This window comes from Amblyraja radiata, chromosome 37 (assembly GCF_010909765.2).
Source record: "Amblyraja radiata isolate CabotCenter1 chromosome 37, sAmbRad1.1.pri, whole genome shotgun sequence".
NCBI lineage: Eukaryota > Metazoa > Chordata > Chondrichthyes > Rajiformes > Rajidae > Amblyraja > Amblyraja radiata.
The window spans coordinates 274,299-292,134 of record NC_045992.1 but is presented as its reverse complement, the minus strand read 5'-3'; the positions used below and the strand labels follow the sequence as shown (position 1 = coordinate 292,134).

General features: G+C 43.1%; 1 protein-coding gene across 1 annotated transcript in view; it reads right to left on the bottom strand.

Moving 5' to 3' along the window:
• Positions 1 to 17,836, bottom strand: part of kat6b (lysine acetyltransferase 6B) — an 87,767-nt gene that overhangs the window by 21,516 nt on the left and 48,415 nt on the right. The window contains exons 9-11 of the mRNA XM_033012594.1: positions 11,899 to 12,014; positions 9,854 to 9,995; positions 1,148 to 1,309 (exon numbers count right to left, since the gene is read on the bottom strand). Of these exons, the coding sequence (XP_032868485.1) occupies positions 1,148 to 1,309; positions 9,854 to 9,995; positions 11,899 to 12,014 (420 nt within the window). The remainder of the gene's footprint in view (positions 1 to 1,147; positions 1,310 to 9,853; positions 9,996 to 11,898; positions 12,015 to 17,836) is intronic.

The following is a 17,836-nucleotide window of genomic DNA, read 5'->3' as shown; positions in this document are numbered from 1 at the left end:
CAGCAGGTACATTCTCATGTGAAGAAAGCGAATGGCATGTTGGCCTATATAACAAGAGGAATCGAACATATAGCAAAGAGGTCCTTCTACATTTGTACAGAGTCCTAGTGAAACCACATCTGGAGTATTGTGTGCAGTTTTGGTCCCCTAATTTGAGGAAGGACATTCTTGCTATTAAGGGAGTGCAGTGTAGGTTGACAAGGTTAATTCCCGGGATGGCGGGACTGTCATATGCTGAGAGAATGGAGCAGCTGGGCTTGTACACTCTGGAGTTTAGAAGGATGAGAGGGTATCTCATTGAAACATATAAGATTGTTAAGGGCTTGGACACGCTAGAGGCAGGAAACATGTTCCCGATGTTGGGGGAGACCAGAACCAGGGGCCACAGTTTAAGAATAAGGAGTAAGCCATTTAGAACGGAGATGAGGAAACACTTTTTCTCACAGAGAGTGGTGAGTCTGTGGAATTCTCTGCCTCAGAGGGCGGTGGATACAGGTTCTCTGGATGCTTTCAAGAGAGTTAGATAGGGCTCTTAAAAATAGCGGAGTCAGGGGATATGGGGAGAAGGCAGGAACAGGGTACTGATTGGGGATGATCAGCCATGATCACATTGAATGGTGGTGCTGGCTCTTGGTTTCTTGGTCCTCCAAAATATTCCAAATGGAATTTAAACTGGAGGTATTGAAGGGAGGGCTTAAGCCAGAAAGGGTTATTGGGAAGAAAGAGCTACTTTAAATTTAGTTGCATCTGGTTGGGTAACTATAGTAGGGTGGAGATTATTCCATGCTTTAATTGTGCGGGGGAAGAACGAATTGCTGTACACATCTGTCTTTGTAGCTGGGATCACAAATTGGATCGAATGCCCTCGTCTGCTCCTAATTGGTTTGGGTTTTGTGTAGGTCTTGTAATCTATGTCGAGCTGACCATTTAACATTTTGTAAAAACAGGTCAAACGGTGAGCTTCACGTCTGTCTTGGAGAGGGTTCCACCCCAGTGAATTCAGAAGTTTGGTGACACTCGCTTCTCTCTCTCATAGGTGTTAGTAACACATCGAGCTGCCTGTCTTTGGACCGAAGGGCCGAATGCCCTTCTCCTGCACCATTTGTCTATTGTCTATTATTTGATAATTTACATCTGAAACACTTACCTTCGAGAAGTAGCCAACAAGATGACAGCCCTTTTCATCATTTTTAGTTAACACGTAGAAAAGAAATGGCTCAACATCATAGTAAAGTGTCTTGTGGTCCAGGAAAAGCTTGGCCAACAGACAGAGATTTTGGCAGTAGATCGTACTGATATTTCCATCAACCTGTAAATGGAATTGTAGGCTGGGATCATCATCAAAAAATTATCTTCTTCCTCCAAAAATAATTACTGGTATTTTTTCTCAAATATATTGCTTTCTAATTCCGCAGATTAAAACTGTTTTGGGCATTTATTAACATAGCTTTCTTTGAAAAGGCAGTTATGCACAAACTTTATCATTAAACTACAATAATTTGAAATGCCATCTTAGGCACAAAGCCTAGAAACAAGGAATTGCAGATGCTGGATTTCCAAGGAAATGCTGAAGTAACTCAGTGGGTCAGGCAGCATTCCCAAGAGACCTGGACAGGTCGAAGTACAGTTTCCATTTGGACTATTCATTGCCATCCCTGCAGTCTGAAGGGTCCCGACCCAAAACATCACATATCCATGTTCTCCATGGATGCTGCCTGAAACTGCTGAGTTACTCCAGCATTTTATAATGGATGCAGCATTAAAATTTACAATAAATCAATTTCGGCACATTTGTGTTGCATAGAATATGGTCACATTTTATTGAGACTCCATGACAAACAGCTTTCAGGATAACACTCTCTCGATTATTGCCTGTCTGTTTGGGCTTCAATAAAATAAATGCTAGTTCCAGGTCAATGCATAGTGTAATTACAACAAGCTTTGTTGTTAGTTTTAGAGATACTGTGTGGAAACAGGCCCATTATGCCACAGTGTCCGCTCCAATCTGCAATCACCTGTACACTAGTTCTATCCGACAAACTAGGGACAATTTACCCACAAACCTGTGTAAGAAAGATGCTGGTTTAAATCGAAGGTTGTCACAAAATGCTGCCGTAACTCAGCGGGTCAGGCAGCATCTCTGGAGAGAAGGAACTTAAAAGTAGGACCTCAAAGGTAATAATCTCTGGATTACTACCAGTACCACGGGCCAGAGTAGAAATAGGAGGATATTGCAGATGAATACGTGGCTTGAAAAATGGTGCAAGGGGGAGGGATTCAAATTTTTAGGGCATTGGAACCAGTTCTGGGGGAGGTGGGACCAGTACAAACAGGACGGTCTGCACCTGGGCTGGAATGGAACCAATGTCCTTGGGGGAGTGTTTGCTAGTGCTGTCGGGGAGGATCTAAACTAATGTGGCAGGGGGATGGGTACAAGAGCAGAGAGGCAGGGGGGTGTAAAATGAGGGTAGAAGCAATAGGTAGCAAGGTGAAAAGTAAAAGTGGCAGGCAGACAAAACTAGGGCAAAAATCAAAAAGGGCCACTTTTCAACATAATTGTATAAGGGGTAAGAGCGTTGTAAAAACAAGCCTGAAGGCTTTGTGTCTCAATGCAAGGAGTATTCGTAATAAGGTGGATGAGTTGAACGTGCAGATAGCCATTAATGATTACGATATAGTTGGGATCACGGAGACATGGCTCCAGGGTGACCAAGGCTGGGAGCTGAACATCCAGGGATATTCAATATTCAGGAGGGATAGAGAGAAAGGAAAAGGAGGTGGGGTAGCGTTGCTGGTTAGAGAGGAGATTAACGCAATGGAAAGGAAGGACATTAGTTTGGAGGATGTGGAATCGGTATGGGTAGAGCTGCGAAACACTAAGGGGCAGAAAACGTTGGTGGGTGTCGTGTACAGGCCACCTAACAGTAGTAGTGAAGTTGGAGATGGTATCAAACAGGAAATTAGAAATGCGTGCGACAAAGGCAAAACAGTTATAATGGGTGACTTCAATCTACATATAGATTGGGTGAATCAAATTGGCAGGGGTGCTGAGGAAGAGGATTTCTTGGAATATATGCGGGATAGTTATCTAAATCAACATGTAGAGGAACCAACGAGAGAGCAGGCTATTTTAGTCTGGGTATTGAGTAATGAGGAAGGGTTAGTTAGCAGTCTTGTTGTACGTGCCCCCTTGGGCAAGAGTGACCATAATATGGTTGAGTTCTTCATTAGGATGGAGAGTGACATTGTTAATTCAGAAACAATGGTTCTGAACTTAAAGAAAGGTAACTTTGAGGGTATGAGACGTGAATTGGCCAAGATTGACTGGCAATTAATTCTAAAAGGGTTGACGGTGGATATGCAATGGAAGACATTTAAAGACTGCATGGATGAACTACAAAAATTGTTCATCCCAGTTTGGCAAAAGAATAAATCAGGGAAGGTAGTGCATCCGTGGATAACAAGGGAAATCAGGGATAGTATCAAAGCGAAGGATGATGCGTACAAATTAGCCAGAAAAAGCAGCATACCAGAGGACTGGGAGAAATTCAGAGACCAGCAGAGGAGGACAAAGGGCTTAATTAGGAAAGGAAAAATAGATTATGAAAGAAAACTGGCAGGGAACATAAAAACTGACTGCAAAAGTTTTTATAGATATGTGAAAAGAAAGAGATTAGTTAAAACAAATGTAGGTCCCTTGCAGTCAGAAACAGGTGAGTTGATCATGGGGAACAAGGATATGGCGGACCAATTGAATAACTACTTTGGTTCCGTCTTCACTAAGGAAGACATAAATAATCTGCCGGAAATAGCAGGGGACCGTGGGTCAAAGGAGTTGGAGGAATTGAGTGAAATCCAGGTTAGTCGGGAAGTGGTGTTGGGTAAATTGAATGGATTAAAGGCCGATAAATCCCCAGGGCCAGATAGGCTGCATCCCAGAGTACTTAAGGAAGTAGCTCCAGAAATAGTGGATGCATTAGTAATAATCTTTCAAAACTCTTTAGATTCTGGAGTAGTTCCTGAGGATTGGCGGGTAGCAAACGTAACCCCACTTTTTAAGAAGGGAGGGAGAGAGAAAACGGGGAATTACAGACCAGTTAGTCTAACATCGGTAGTGGGGAAACTGCTAGTCAGTTATTAAAGATGGGATAGCAGCACATTTGGAAAGTGGTGAAATCATTGGACAAAGTCAGCATGGATTTACGAAAGGTAAATCATGTCTGACGAATCTTATAGAATTTTTCGAGGATGTAACTAGTTGCGTGGATAGGGGAGAACCAGTGGATGTGGTGTATCTAGACTTCCAGAAGGCTTTCGACAAGGTCCCACATAAAAGATTAGTATACAAACTTAAAGCACACGGCATTGGGGGTTCAGTATTGATGTGGATAGAGAACTGGCTGACAAACAGGAAGCAAAGAGTAGGAGTAAACGGGTCCTTTTCACAATGGCGGGCAGTGACTAGTGGGGTACCGCAAGGCTCAGTGCTGGGACCCCAGCTATTTACAATATATATTAATGATCTGGATGAGGGAATTGAAGGCAATATCTCCAAGTTTGCGGATGACACTAAGCTGGGGGGCAGTGTTAGCTGTGAGGAGGATGCTAGGAGACTGCAAGGTGACTTGGATAGGCTGGGTGAGTGGGCAAATGTTTGGCAGATGCAGTATAATGTGGATAAATGTGAGGTTATCCATTTTGGTGGCAAAAACAGGAAAGCAGACTATTATCTAAATAGTGGACGATTAGGAAAAGGGGAGATGCAGCGAGACCTGGGTGTCATGGTACACCAGTCATTGAAAGTAGGCATGCAGGTGCAGCAGGCAGTGAAGAAAGCGAATGGTATGTTAGCTTTCATAGCAAAAGGATTTGAGTATAGGAGCAGGGAGGTTCTACTGCAGTTGTACAGGGTCTTGGTGAGACCACACCTGGAGTATTGCGTACAGTTTTGGTCTCCAAATCTGAGGAAGGACATTATTGCCATAGAGGGAGTGCAGAGAAGGTTCACCAGACTGATTCCTGGGATGTCAGGACTGTCTTATGAAGAAAGGCTGGATAGACTTGGTTTATACTCTCTAGAATTTAGGAGATTGAGAGGGGATCTTATAGAAACTTACAAAATTCTTAAGGGGTTGGACAGGCTAGATGCAGGAAGATTGTTCCCGATGTTGGGGAAGTCCAGGACAAGGGGTCACAGCTTAAGGATAAGGGGGAAATCCTTTAAAACCGAGATGAGAAAAACGTTTTTCACACAGAGAGTGGTGAATCTCTGGAACTCTCTGCCACAGAGGGTAGTTGAGGCCAGTTCATTGGCTATATTTAAGAGGGAGTTAGATGTGGCCCTTGTGGCTAAGTGGATCAGACGGTATGGAGAGAAGGCAGGTACGGGATACTGAGTTGGATGATCAGCCATGATCATATTGAATGGTGGTGCAGGCTCGAAGGGCCGAATGGCCTACTCCTGCACCTAATTTCTATGTTTCTATGAATGGGTGACATTTCGGGTCGAGACCCTTTTTCAGACTAATGTCAGGGGAGGGGGCGGGACAAAGATAGAATGCAGACAGAGACAGTAAGACTAGTGGGAGAACTAGGAAGGGGAAGGAGAGAGAAAGCAAGGGTTATCTGAAGTTAGAGAAGTCAAAGGGGGTGCAAGTGTACCTCTGCCTCACCTGGGAAGACTGTTTGGGTCCTTGGATGGAGTTGAGGGGGGAGGTAAAGGGACAGGTGTTGCATCTACTACAGTTGCAGGGGGAAGTACCCGGGGAGGGAGTGGCTTGGTTGGGAAGGGACGAGTTGGCCAGGGAGTTTCGGAGGGAACGGTCTCTGCGGAAAGCAGAAAGGGGAGGAGATGGGAAGATGTGGTCAGTAATGGGATCCCGTTGGAGGTGGCGAAAATGTTGGAGGATTATATGCTGTATGCGACGGCTGATGGGGTGGAAGGTGTGGACAAGGGGGACTCAGGCCTTGTTACGAATGGGGGGAGGGGGAGTAAGACTGGAGCTGCGGGATATTGAGGAGATCCTAGTGAGAGCCTCATCTATAATGGAAGAGGGGAACCCCCATTTCCTAAAGAATTAGGACATCTCTGATGCCCTAGTATGGAAAAGCTCACCCTGGGCACAGATGCGGCGTATACGGAGGAATTGGAGTAGGAGATAGAGTCTTTACAGGAAGCAGGGTGGGAAGAAGTGTAGTTAAGATAGCTATGGAAGTCAGTATGTTTATTGTAGATTTCGGTCAATAGTCTATTTCCTGTGATGGAGACGGTGAGATCTAGAAACGGAAGGGAGATGTCGGAGATGGTCCAGTTGAATTTGAGTGCCGGATGGAAATTAGTGGTGAAGTTGATGAAGTTGGTGAGTTCTGCACGGGTGCAGTAGGTAGCACCAATGCAGTCGTCAATGTAGCGGAGGTAGAGTTCGCGGATAGGGCAAGTGTACGCCTGGAACAGGGATTGTTCCGACTCTACAAAGAGACAGGCATAGCTAGGGCTCATGCGAGTGTCCATAGCTACGCCTTGGATTTGGAGGAAGTGGGAGGAGTCAAAATAGAAGTTGTTGAGGGTAAGGACCAGCTCTGCTAGGCGGAGGAGAGTATTGGTAGACGGAAATTGGCTGGTTCTGCGGTCGAGGAAGAAACGGAGGGCTTTAATACCTTCCTGTAGCGTGATTGGACATACAAAGTAAAGATGTGGGAGTGGGGGCCTGAAAAACGGAAGTCATTGAGGAGACTACAAACCTGCACGTCTTTGGAATGTGTGAGAAAACCACATGGAGAACATATAGTTCTCACAGGGAGAACATACAAACCCAGATCTCTAACACTATAAGGCAGCAACTCTACTACTGCAACACTGTGCTGCCCTAACACACAAGCCATTATTAAATAATTGTTCCCTTGCTGAAGGCTGCCTCTATCTCATGAACTAATCCTCAAATTGAAAAATGACCTCATGAATTTAATTATATCTATATAATTAAAAGTCTCATCTTGACCACTTCCTGTTTGCACTGTGCTTTGATTTTAGAAAAAACGCGACCACATATGGCTGTGATTTTTTGGCCATCTTACTCAGAGTCCTCCTCCGCTGCGCAGGTCCCGAGGATTTTTCCCATCGATGAAAAATAAAATACTTTTTAGTGTTTAAAAAATCTTGAGATTCTCTCTCCTGTCAATCACCGCCATGAAGGCCACGCCCCTTCCGGTGGGAGGGGGAAGGGACTATAAAACCCGGAAGTGTGGGCGTGACTCTGTCTGCAAGATGGCGAGGGAGAGGTCACGATTCTCTGTCTGATCTGGGAAACTACAGAACATTGTGAGTATGCAACATACTTGAATAAATTATTTATTAGCCCTTAATGAAAATGATTTGTAAGCCCTTAATGTGTCCTTTTTGGACACATACGATTTCATTTATTTATAGATATTGTTTATGACACTTTATAAATATTCTTGTTTTGTTTTTTGTATGCTGTTTCACACTTGCTTTTTATTCATTTATTCTGTTCGAAATAAATAATAAAAAAAAAAAATAATAAAATAAATGCGTAGTTTGGCCTGCCCTGTGCTTGAAACTACAATGGGAATGGAAATGAAGTGAAAATGCAATGAGCTGTTTGGCTTGAGTCTGACCTGTGCTGGAAAGTGCAATGGCAATGGAAACAAAGTGAAAATGCAATCAGCTGTTTGGCTTGAGCCTGCCCTGTGCTTGAAACTGCAATGGCAATGGAAGTGAAATGAAAATGAATGAGCTATTCGGCCTGCCCAGTGCTTGAAACTGCAATGCAATTGGAAATGAAATGGAGTTGTTTGGCCTGCCTTAAACCACTAATTTTGGCCCACAAGGCTTCTATTAGCCTCAAAACCAGTCCCTTTTGCCCAAAATGCCCATAATAGCCCAGGAGGAGTATTTTGGCCCAAAAGGCTTGTGCCAGGCCAGGAAAAGTCCAGAAAAAGTGCCTTTCACTGAGATATCATCCTTTGGCCCATCAGGCCTGTACTAGCCCAGGAGTCCCTTCGGCCCATCAGTAAGTATTCCCCCTGCAAGTATTAAACCTCACCCCAGTATTTTTCTCCCTCCCTTCATTTGCTCCCTGTGAGATCCAGGCCAGGATAGACTTTCTCCTTCATTGCTGTGATCTGCAGAAAAAGATGAAAAATGTCTAAAATTGATTCTCCACCCTCTCCCCCTTCTCTCTCACACAGAGTCTCTCACCTGGTTTGGGCAAAATTTCTGGCAGTTTCTGAGCTGCCAGCCCACCAGGCCCGAGTGACTTGAGCTGCCAGCCCATCAGGCCTGAGTGACTGAGCTGCCAGCCCAAGAATCCATTTGGCCCACAATGTGCATACTTGCCCTCTGGAAACCAGTCCATTCGGCCCACAACACCAGCGCTCCAGAAAGCACCCCGCCCCACTGGCCAGCAATATTGGAAATGGTGGAGAGGTGGAATATTGCGTTGGGCGACCAGCCCTCCCGTGTGTAGTCTAGTACTTATTAAAAGTGTGTGTGTGTTTTTTTTTTTGGCTTTGATTCACATCTCCTCCTTTGGTTCATTATTTCCCGAGATTTTTACTAAAACTGTTCACAAATCTGACTTTTTCCCCCCAAATCTAACCACTGGCCAGCTGATGACGTCACAATGCCTTTGCTCGTGCCCCCCCTCCCCCCCACAGGCTCTATATTAAAGCAGCTGCTGTCAACACGCAGGCGCGCTGTTTTCCACGAGTTACGTCACCACCCTCTCCCACCGTTCTTCAAAAGGAGCAGAAGGAGCAAGTTCTGCAGATCCCGAGGTCACCGGTGCTCACGATGAAGAACTTGCGCAGCGAGTGAAGTCACGCCCCTCCCCCGCCACCTCCCTCCCGCTGGTGACCGCTCCTATACTGCCCCCCCCCACCCCCCAACCCCCGCCGCTACCCGGGTTTCCAGTTTGATGCGCCCTGTACTCTCTCCCCGGACTATCTCCGCTTTTTGCAGCCCATTCACACGCCCGGCTCCCCTCCACATCTCCCCCATCCTCTTCTCACCCCCACCCCTCCCGTCCCTCCCCCTCTTCCCCCCCCGTGCCTCCGTCCCCTCTCTCCCCCCACCCCTCCACACTCCGCCCCTCTACCCCACTCTCTCCCCTCCTCTCTCCCTCTCCATCCCCCTCTACCCCGCTACCTCTCCCCCCTCTCCTCTTCCCTCCTCCTCTTCCCTCCCCCTCTCTCACCCCCTCCTCTCTCCCCCTCCCTCCCCCCTCTACCCCCTCTCCCCCTCCCTCCCTCCGTCCCCTCCCCTCTACCCCCCCTTTAATCCCCCTCCTCTATCTCCCTCCCCCTCCCACCCTCTGCCCCCTCCCCATTACCCTCCTCCACCCCCTCCCCTCCTCTCTCCCCCTCTACTCTCTCTCCCCCTCCCTCCCTCCATTCCCCTCCTCTCTCTCTCCCCCCGATACCCTCTGCCCCCCCTCCCCACTAGCCTCCTCCCCACCTCCTCTCTTCCCACTCCTCTCCCCCCTCTACTCTCCCTCCCTCCACCCCCTCTCTCCCCTTCCCCCCTCTCTCTCTCCCCTCCACTCTCTCTCCCCCTCCCCCCTCTCCCCTCCCTTCTCCCCCCCCCCCACCTGTGTGTGTGTGTGACGCCGCTGGTTCCCCCGCATATTGATTTTACTCTGTATGAATAAAGCGAGATAACTGCTTCTACAAAGGTGGTGAATTGTTCAAGAAATGGGTTGTATTTACAGCGTTTTACTAAACGAGTAATAACCAAAAAACAATTCAAAGTATAATTCTAGCATCAACGCCACTACAAAGTCACAAGATGGAATTATTTTCAACAGAAACTATAGCTAAACTTTTAATACTTTACCTCAAATACTGACAGATCTTGTTTCCGGTATATTTCATTAGCAGGTGGATGGTACCAGCCACATTTCTTGGTGTGCCTATGCAAAATGTTCTGACTCTTCATGTACTTCAGACAAAATTCACAAAGGTAAAGCTTTAAGAGCCTACAAAAAAATATTGGAAGTATGTTAATACCTAACTTATTAATCACTAAACAGTTTATTTGTTTGTAACTCTGTGTGTGAGGGTGAGCATCGCAAGTGCATTTTATACATTTTGTATAACTGGGTGTATAATAGCCATTGTGTTTACAGCTTGTTCATCAGTAAGAGAAGTCAAAATTACTGTGTATCGAAGCATAAGACTTCCAAATTTTGAAGAACGCTTACAGTTTCTGCCCTTCGCGTACAAGATCAACTTGTCTCTCTTGACAGCAATAAATATAATCTCTGACAATGGTATTCTGCTTACTGGTAAAACAAGGAACAAATGTTCAGTTTTTTTTTTAAAGGAAATTAAAACCATAATTTGCTGGAAATTATTGGCCTTTAATTTAGTAATGTGTATCTCTACTTCTTGGTCAGGAAGTTAAAACAATTGAATTGTATGAATAGTCTAGAGATGAGATTATCGAGTCCTAGTAAAGTGGCTTAGGGCTCCTAACATGTACAGGCATTTAGAGACATTCAACACATTAATGTTCATTATATTTGTTTCTTGGCAACGCCATTCAACTATAATCAGCATGTTTCTTATTGTGAACAGAAGGGTAAGTGATGAGATTAGTTTATTCTGTTTATGACTTTTTCACAGGCATCGGAAGCCACAGTTCAATTCATCCAAGCAGCATGTGGGACTGCCCTATACCAGTTTGGATTTCTGAAGCATGTGCTTTGACCACCAGTCTACAACACTTTAGAGATTATCAAAGTAAAACACTGCAGGATCAATTGCATAAATTTGTTGTGTACGGTGAAATCTTTAGTATGGATATATACTGCAAGAGATCCAGTTTACTGTCTCTCAATAAAAATGCTAATACATTGTATATATTAATATTTTACTGTTACATAACCAAGTAAACAGAGTGTAAATCCAGTTTGGACTGCTTCCCATTTGACTTCACCAATAACCAAAATACATTTCCAAAAACACGACTTCAGTGCGTTTAAGAGCTGACAATAATGTAAGTCATTGACTCTTCAGCAAGATATTATGTGTGTAATAATACACAATACAATATTGGGATTATTTAAAAAATGCAATGAACAAAATATAAGGACAAACAAGGCAGATTGCAGCCTCAGCTAACAGTAACAGCATAGCAGTAACAGGATCTGTCCAAGTCACCATGGATTTACGAAGGGGAAATCATGCTTGACCAATCTTCTGGAATTTTTTGAGGATGTAACTAGGAAAATGGACAAGGGAGAGCCAGTGGATGTAATGTACCTGGACTTTCAGAAAGCCTTTGATAAGGTCCCACATAGGAGATTAGTGGGCAAAATCAGAGCACATGTATTTTGGGGATAGGGTACTGACATGGATAGAAAATTGATTGGTAGACAGGAAACAAAGAGTAGGGATTAACGGGTCCCTTTCAGAATGGCAGGCAGTGACTAGTGGGGTACCGCAAGGCACCATGGTGGGACCGCAGCTATTTACAATATACATCAATGATTTATATGAAGGGATTCAAAGAAACATTAGCAAATTTGCAGATAACACAAAGCTGGGTGGCAGTGTGAACTGTGGGGAGGATGCTATGAGGATGCAGGGTGACTTGGACAGATTAGGTGAGTGGGCAGAGAATTAGATAGAGCTCTTTAAAGATAGCTGAGTCAGGGGATATGGTGAGAAGGCAGGAACGGGGTACTGAATGTGGATGATCATCCATGATCACAGTGAATGGTGGTGCCGGCTCGAAGGGCCGAATGGTCCATTCCTGCACCTATTGTCTATTGTCTAAATGCAGTTACCTAATGAAGTTGAATTAATTCTTCCACATGTGGGCTTCTTCCACATGTACGTGAAACTTTTAGAATAACAGAATGTGTGGAATATTACCTTGCGTACTCTTGTGGATATGGTGAAGAATACCAAGTATGGATTTCATACTTCCCAAATTCAATGACAGATGGATATCGACTGTGGGCCTCCACAGTAGTAATCACTCCCGTTTTCTAAATAATTAGCAAGGTTAAAAAAAAAAGAATTAATTGCAGGTGTCCAAAAAAATGACACTCCAAATTGTGTCACTATCACTATAATAGTTCATTTATTAATTTTTGAGGAAGACAGATTTATTCAACAACTGCAAATAAAGCTACAGTACTTACCGAAACACTCACTTTCACTTGGTGTCGGATATGAAAATGTACTCATATTAGAATCAAAGCAGGCATTGCTCTTGTATGAGATTGAGATAAACTGGAGAAATGGACTAAACCCTGACGTCTGGGTTACGCACTGGAGTTAGGCATTTAGGCAGGATCAACTACTATCAACTTACATCATAAAGAGCAAAAATGTATGTAGTTTGAGTCAATAAAAATGAACTTGAGTTCTAGTTCATAACTTCCTTCAGGTTTATGATGAATTCCAATCAGGCATTCAAGCTGCATTAACAAGATTAATAAATCCAAAATAATAAAAAATATAGTCTTCACAAAAGGATCGTGGCTTTTTAGTACTTTTGTTGCTTGTTAATAAATGACTTTGTGCAACAAGGAAGCATCTTATTGTGATGTTACAGGCATCATATCTACATTGGGGCAGACTTGAAGGAGTAAATAGCCATTAGAAGCTTATTCTTTACATATTCACCTGAGTTTTAGAAGGAACCAAAGAAAATGATATAAAATGTTGAAACAATGAAGAGAAGTTGTGATACACAATGTTGCTGCCGATACTAGACATAGTAACTGCCAGGCAGCATTCCAGTAACATTATACCATCACATTGTTCCAACGCAGAAAGATGGAACTTTTTCAATTGATGTATGAAACAGATGATTCATGAATAACATATTAAAAATGCTATCATTACATGATGACCAAACATCAGTAATTTTCAGCAAGAGGCACTGGTCTGAACTCAACCGCCCATTAACCTGAGCAAACTTTCAGAATGGGCAAAACTCAGTCCCTCATTCTCAACATTCACTTCCTCTCCCACTGGCACATCTTGCACTGGCTCCACACGCTTAATGCAGTTGGACTACTCTAACACCAAATATCAATCTTGCAACCTCTACTTTCAAGAAGGGCTTGTGAATCCCTCCACCAGAAGGAATGCAGCTATTTGGGAAGATGATTCGCCAGCACCTTCTCAAAGGCAGTGACAGATGGACAATTAACACTGGCCTGGTGAACACATTGTGAAAATGAAGGAAAACACAATTCAAAAGTTTAACTACAGTAAGCAAAAAGTAACCTCCAAATAATATTCGTTGAAAATTATAATCAAAATCTAAAAATATTAATTTTAACCAAAAATAGACATTGAAATATATTTTGCAATTATGAACCACACATGTTCTGAGGCAAAATAAAAAATGCTTGTCCACATACATACAGTTTCATGTACAGTACATTCATGTGCAGTACAGTGTCATGTACAGTATACACAGGGTCATGTACAGTAGTGTCATGTACAGTACACAATGTCATGTACAGTACAGTGTCATGTACAGTACACACAGTGTCATGTACAGTACACAGTGTCATGTACAGTACACAGTGTCATGTACAGTACAGTGTCATGTACAGTACACAGTGTCATGTACAGTACACAGTCATGTACAGTACACAATGTCATGTACAGTACACACAGGGTCATGTACAATACACAGTCATGTACAGTACACAGTGTCATGTACAGTACACACAGTGTCATGTACAATACACAGTCATGTACAGTACACAGTGTCATGTACAGTACACAGTGTCATGTACAGTACAGTGTCATGTACACAGTACACAGTCATGTACAGTAGTGTCATGTACAGTACAGTGTCATGTACAGTACACAGTGTCATGTACAGTACACAGTCATGTACAGTACACAATGTCATGTACAGTAGTGTCATGTACAGTACAGTGTCATGTACAGTACACAATGTCATGTACAGTACACACAGGGTCATGTACAGTAGTGTCATGTACAGTACAGTGCCATGTACAGTACACAATGTCATGTACAGTACACAGTCATGTACAGTACAGTGTCATGTACAGTAGTGTCATGTACAGTACACAATGTCATGTACAGTACAGTGTCATGTACAGTACACAATGTCATGTACAGTACACAATGTCATGTACAGTACAGTGTCATGTACAGTACACAATGTCATGTACAGTACACAATGTCATGTACAGTACAGTGTCATGTACAGTACACAGTGTCATGTACAGTACACAGTGTCATGTACAGTACACAGTGTCATGTACAGTACACAGTGTCATGTACAGTACACAATGTCATGTACAGTACACAATGTCATGTACAGTACACAATGTCATGTATAGTACACAGTGTCATGTACAGTACACAATGTCATGTACAGTACACAGTGTCATGTACAGTACACAGTGTCATGTACAGTACACAATGTCATGTACAGTACACAGTGTCATGTACAGTACATAGTGTCATGTACAGTACACAGTGTCATGTACAGTACAAAGTTTACACTACAAAGTGTGAGCACACAAAATGATCACTCTAAAAGCTAATTATCCTGACTAAACAAGAATACAAACGTGTGATAAGGATTTGTTGATGAAAACTTCACATTGCTTTGATCTTTTCTGATGTAAGAAAGTAGTTCCTTGGTGTAGAAATGAATTCACGTTATGAAACTACAATCTTTTAGATTATACAATTAGAAACAGAAAACATAGAAACATAGAAAAATAGGTGCAGGAGTAGGCCATTCGGCCCTTCGAGCCTGCACCACCATTCAATATGATCATGGCTGATCATCCAACTCAGTATCCTGTACCTGCCACATATTGACCACTATAGACCGTGCTGGTCAGTGCTAGGGTACTAGAAGGGTGCAATATAAGTAGGGGCATAGATGGTATGAATCTGTTCCCCATATAAGAAATATCTGAAATAGAGAGCACACTTTTATAGGGGGAATCTGGAGAATTTGTTGAAGATGGTGGAATCTGGAGAATACTCTGAGGTTAATGGAGGCAGGTATTCTCACCATTTAAGTGGTATTTAGATGAGCATTTGCCTCACCAACATATTAATCATTATAGACCAAGTGCTGGTCAATAGGATTAGTGTAATGGTTACTTAATAGTCAGCAAGGACTGCTGCACCAAACAGCCTGTGTCTGTGATCCATCACTTACTTTAACTATCAGCCATCAGCTACCTCATCTGTAGAAGAGACTGTGGCCCCTGCAAAGGCTTATCAGCCACTTCAGAACCCACACAACCAATGTGGAACAAAGTCATTCTTGATCTTGACAGTGACTGTATGTAAACTGGGCAGTTGGTATGCAAAGCAACAACTATGTAATTCAATAATATGGAATTCCATAGGGAGGGCAGCGAGAGAGGAGGTTGCTAAACCAAAGACATGTGGAATCCCGTGCAATGTTGATGGCTGGCCTCAATTATTTTCATCATCAGTTAGTTAGTTGAAACATCGTGAATGACTGGCCACTGAGGCTTTTCCCTGGTGGCATCAAAGCCATCCATCCAGTAACTGATACTGTCCTGGCCTGGATGTCTACCCTTGATCTACAACTTTAGGCTGTGCACGCCATATGCAAGAAGAAGAGGTTCGTTGAAAATCTGGGTTGGCAGCCAATTAAAGTCACAAATTAGAGGGGTGGTACTTACATTTTTGAATAGACCAGAAGCAACAAGACAGGCACCACAGTATGAAAATCACTCGCGCAGTGGAGTTTCTGCCGCAGCAAATATCCAACAGAAACAGTCTGTGAGTGGCTGGGCGTAGAACCCATTTTGTAAATAAGTTTGGTGCTGCAGCATCCCAGATATCGTACATTCCACTGTTTGGTTTCCCACCAGCAACAGGACTATATGATTCCCATGTCAGTACAAAGTTAGCAGCCTAAAGCTCTGAATGTCTAGCAGCAATACAGTTATACAGTGTGGAAACAGGCCCTTCGGCCCAGCTAGCCCAAACTGACCAGCATGCCCCTCACCTGGTCTCACCTGCCTGCTTTTGGCACGTATGCCTCTAAACCTATCCTGTCCGTGTACCTGTCTAAATGTTTCTTAAATATTGCGATAGTACCTGCCTCAACTACCTCCTCCAGTAGCTTGTTCCATGCACCCACCATCCTTTGTGTAAAGAAGTTACCCCTCAGGTTCCCATTAAAACCATTCTCCCCATACCTTAAATCATCTTGAAATCATTCAGGGAAACAAAAGGCCCAAACACCAATGACAACTGATCTTAAAATTCTATATTGGGTTTGTGGAAGCTGCCTCTTTAAATAAACACTGAAAGTATCAGAGCTTTCTCAGTGGCTGCACAGGAAGTGGCACTCGCATATTGGGCAAAGAGGAAAATAACTCCTCATCTGGCTCTGATTTGCATTTATTTATGAGGATCCATCTGTGGCTCACAGGGTGCCAATACAATGAGCACCATTCAAGATGCTGAGGTGAGAGAAAGTGTTCAGCAAGAAAGGGGAAACTACACATCCAAAGCAACCGCTAAGCAGCTGGGGAATTCCACTCAAAGTCAGAGAACAAAGAGCGGAGCTAACTATTTCAATAGACTGGAATATGAAAATATTTGTAACAGCATCACAGACACATAGACTCAAGCAACATACAAAAACATAAATTATATATAAATTACTCAAATTCTGTAATATGGTGAAAATAGAAAAATGGTGCAAAAACAAGACATTAGTGTAAAACACAATTAGAATAAAAAAAGAGAAGAGCACTGTGGTGCAGGAGGTGGCCGTAGTGTCCGGTTGCTGAAGGAGGATTAGGACTTGCAGGTCGTCTTCAGAACCAAATAAGATTTTGGTTAAATGTGAAAGATTTCAGCTTGAGCTGTGTCAATGAGGAATGAAAGAAGGAAGCAGGAAGGGGAGAGAGGGAGAGAGAGATGAAAAGTTAGACATTTGACTTCACATGGAACTACAAGATAGATGTTAAGTGGGAAAAAAATTAATAAATGTAAAATAAATATGATATCAACAAAACAATAAACAATGATAGGTGCTTAAACAAAGTTTGTCATTGAGATGAATAGATTGAGGAACAGATCAGTCTTGAGCAATTCCACGGGTAATGAAAGACAACACAATTCAGAAGAAACCAGATAGTTACGAACATAAGTTTGATGAGAAACAAATTACATTTTAAAGTTCAGTGTCAATCTCTGTCAAAACCAGATCAATCATCAAAACATCCAAAAGCAGATTTGCTTTGGCACTTTTCTCCCTTCCTTACTCATACCCTTTAGCCCTAACCCCCAGTAACAAACCTCCAATGTTTCTGCCAAACCAAAAATTGCCAAATGCGAGTTAGATCAGGCTCTTCTGACAATCTGAGGCATGAGAGGAAATAGCAGCTTCCCTAATTATAAGAAAAAGTGATGGGCAAACCAGATTTTTATTTGCAAAGATAAACCACTTATTTGCAAAAATTCTACAGTAATCCAATTTAATTCTCAATACATTCTCATCAACTTCCCATGTTTGTACCACTCATCAACACTGGGACAATTTACAAAGGCGAATTAACCTCCTGATCTACACGTCTATGGGATGTGGGAGAATACTGGACGATCTGCACGTCTATGGGATGTGGGAGAATATGGGTGCAAAGAGCCAAAGAGTCAAAGCTCCTGTACCCTGGGGCCAGTTATTGCAGTTTCAGATTAGAGTGGAGAATGCTGAAGATCCTAAAAAAATAATTGTTTCTCTTGTATTATACCCAACACTCTATTCCTAAAATCAATTGGTTATTTTTCTCATTCTGGATTTGGC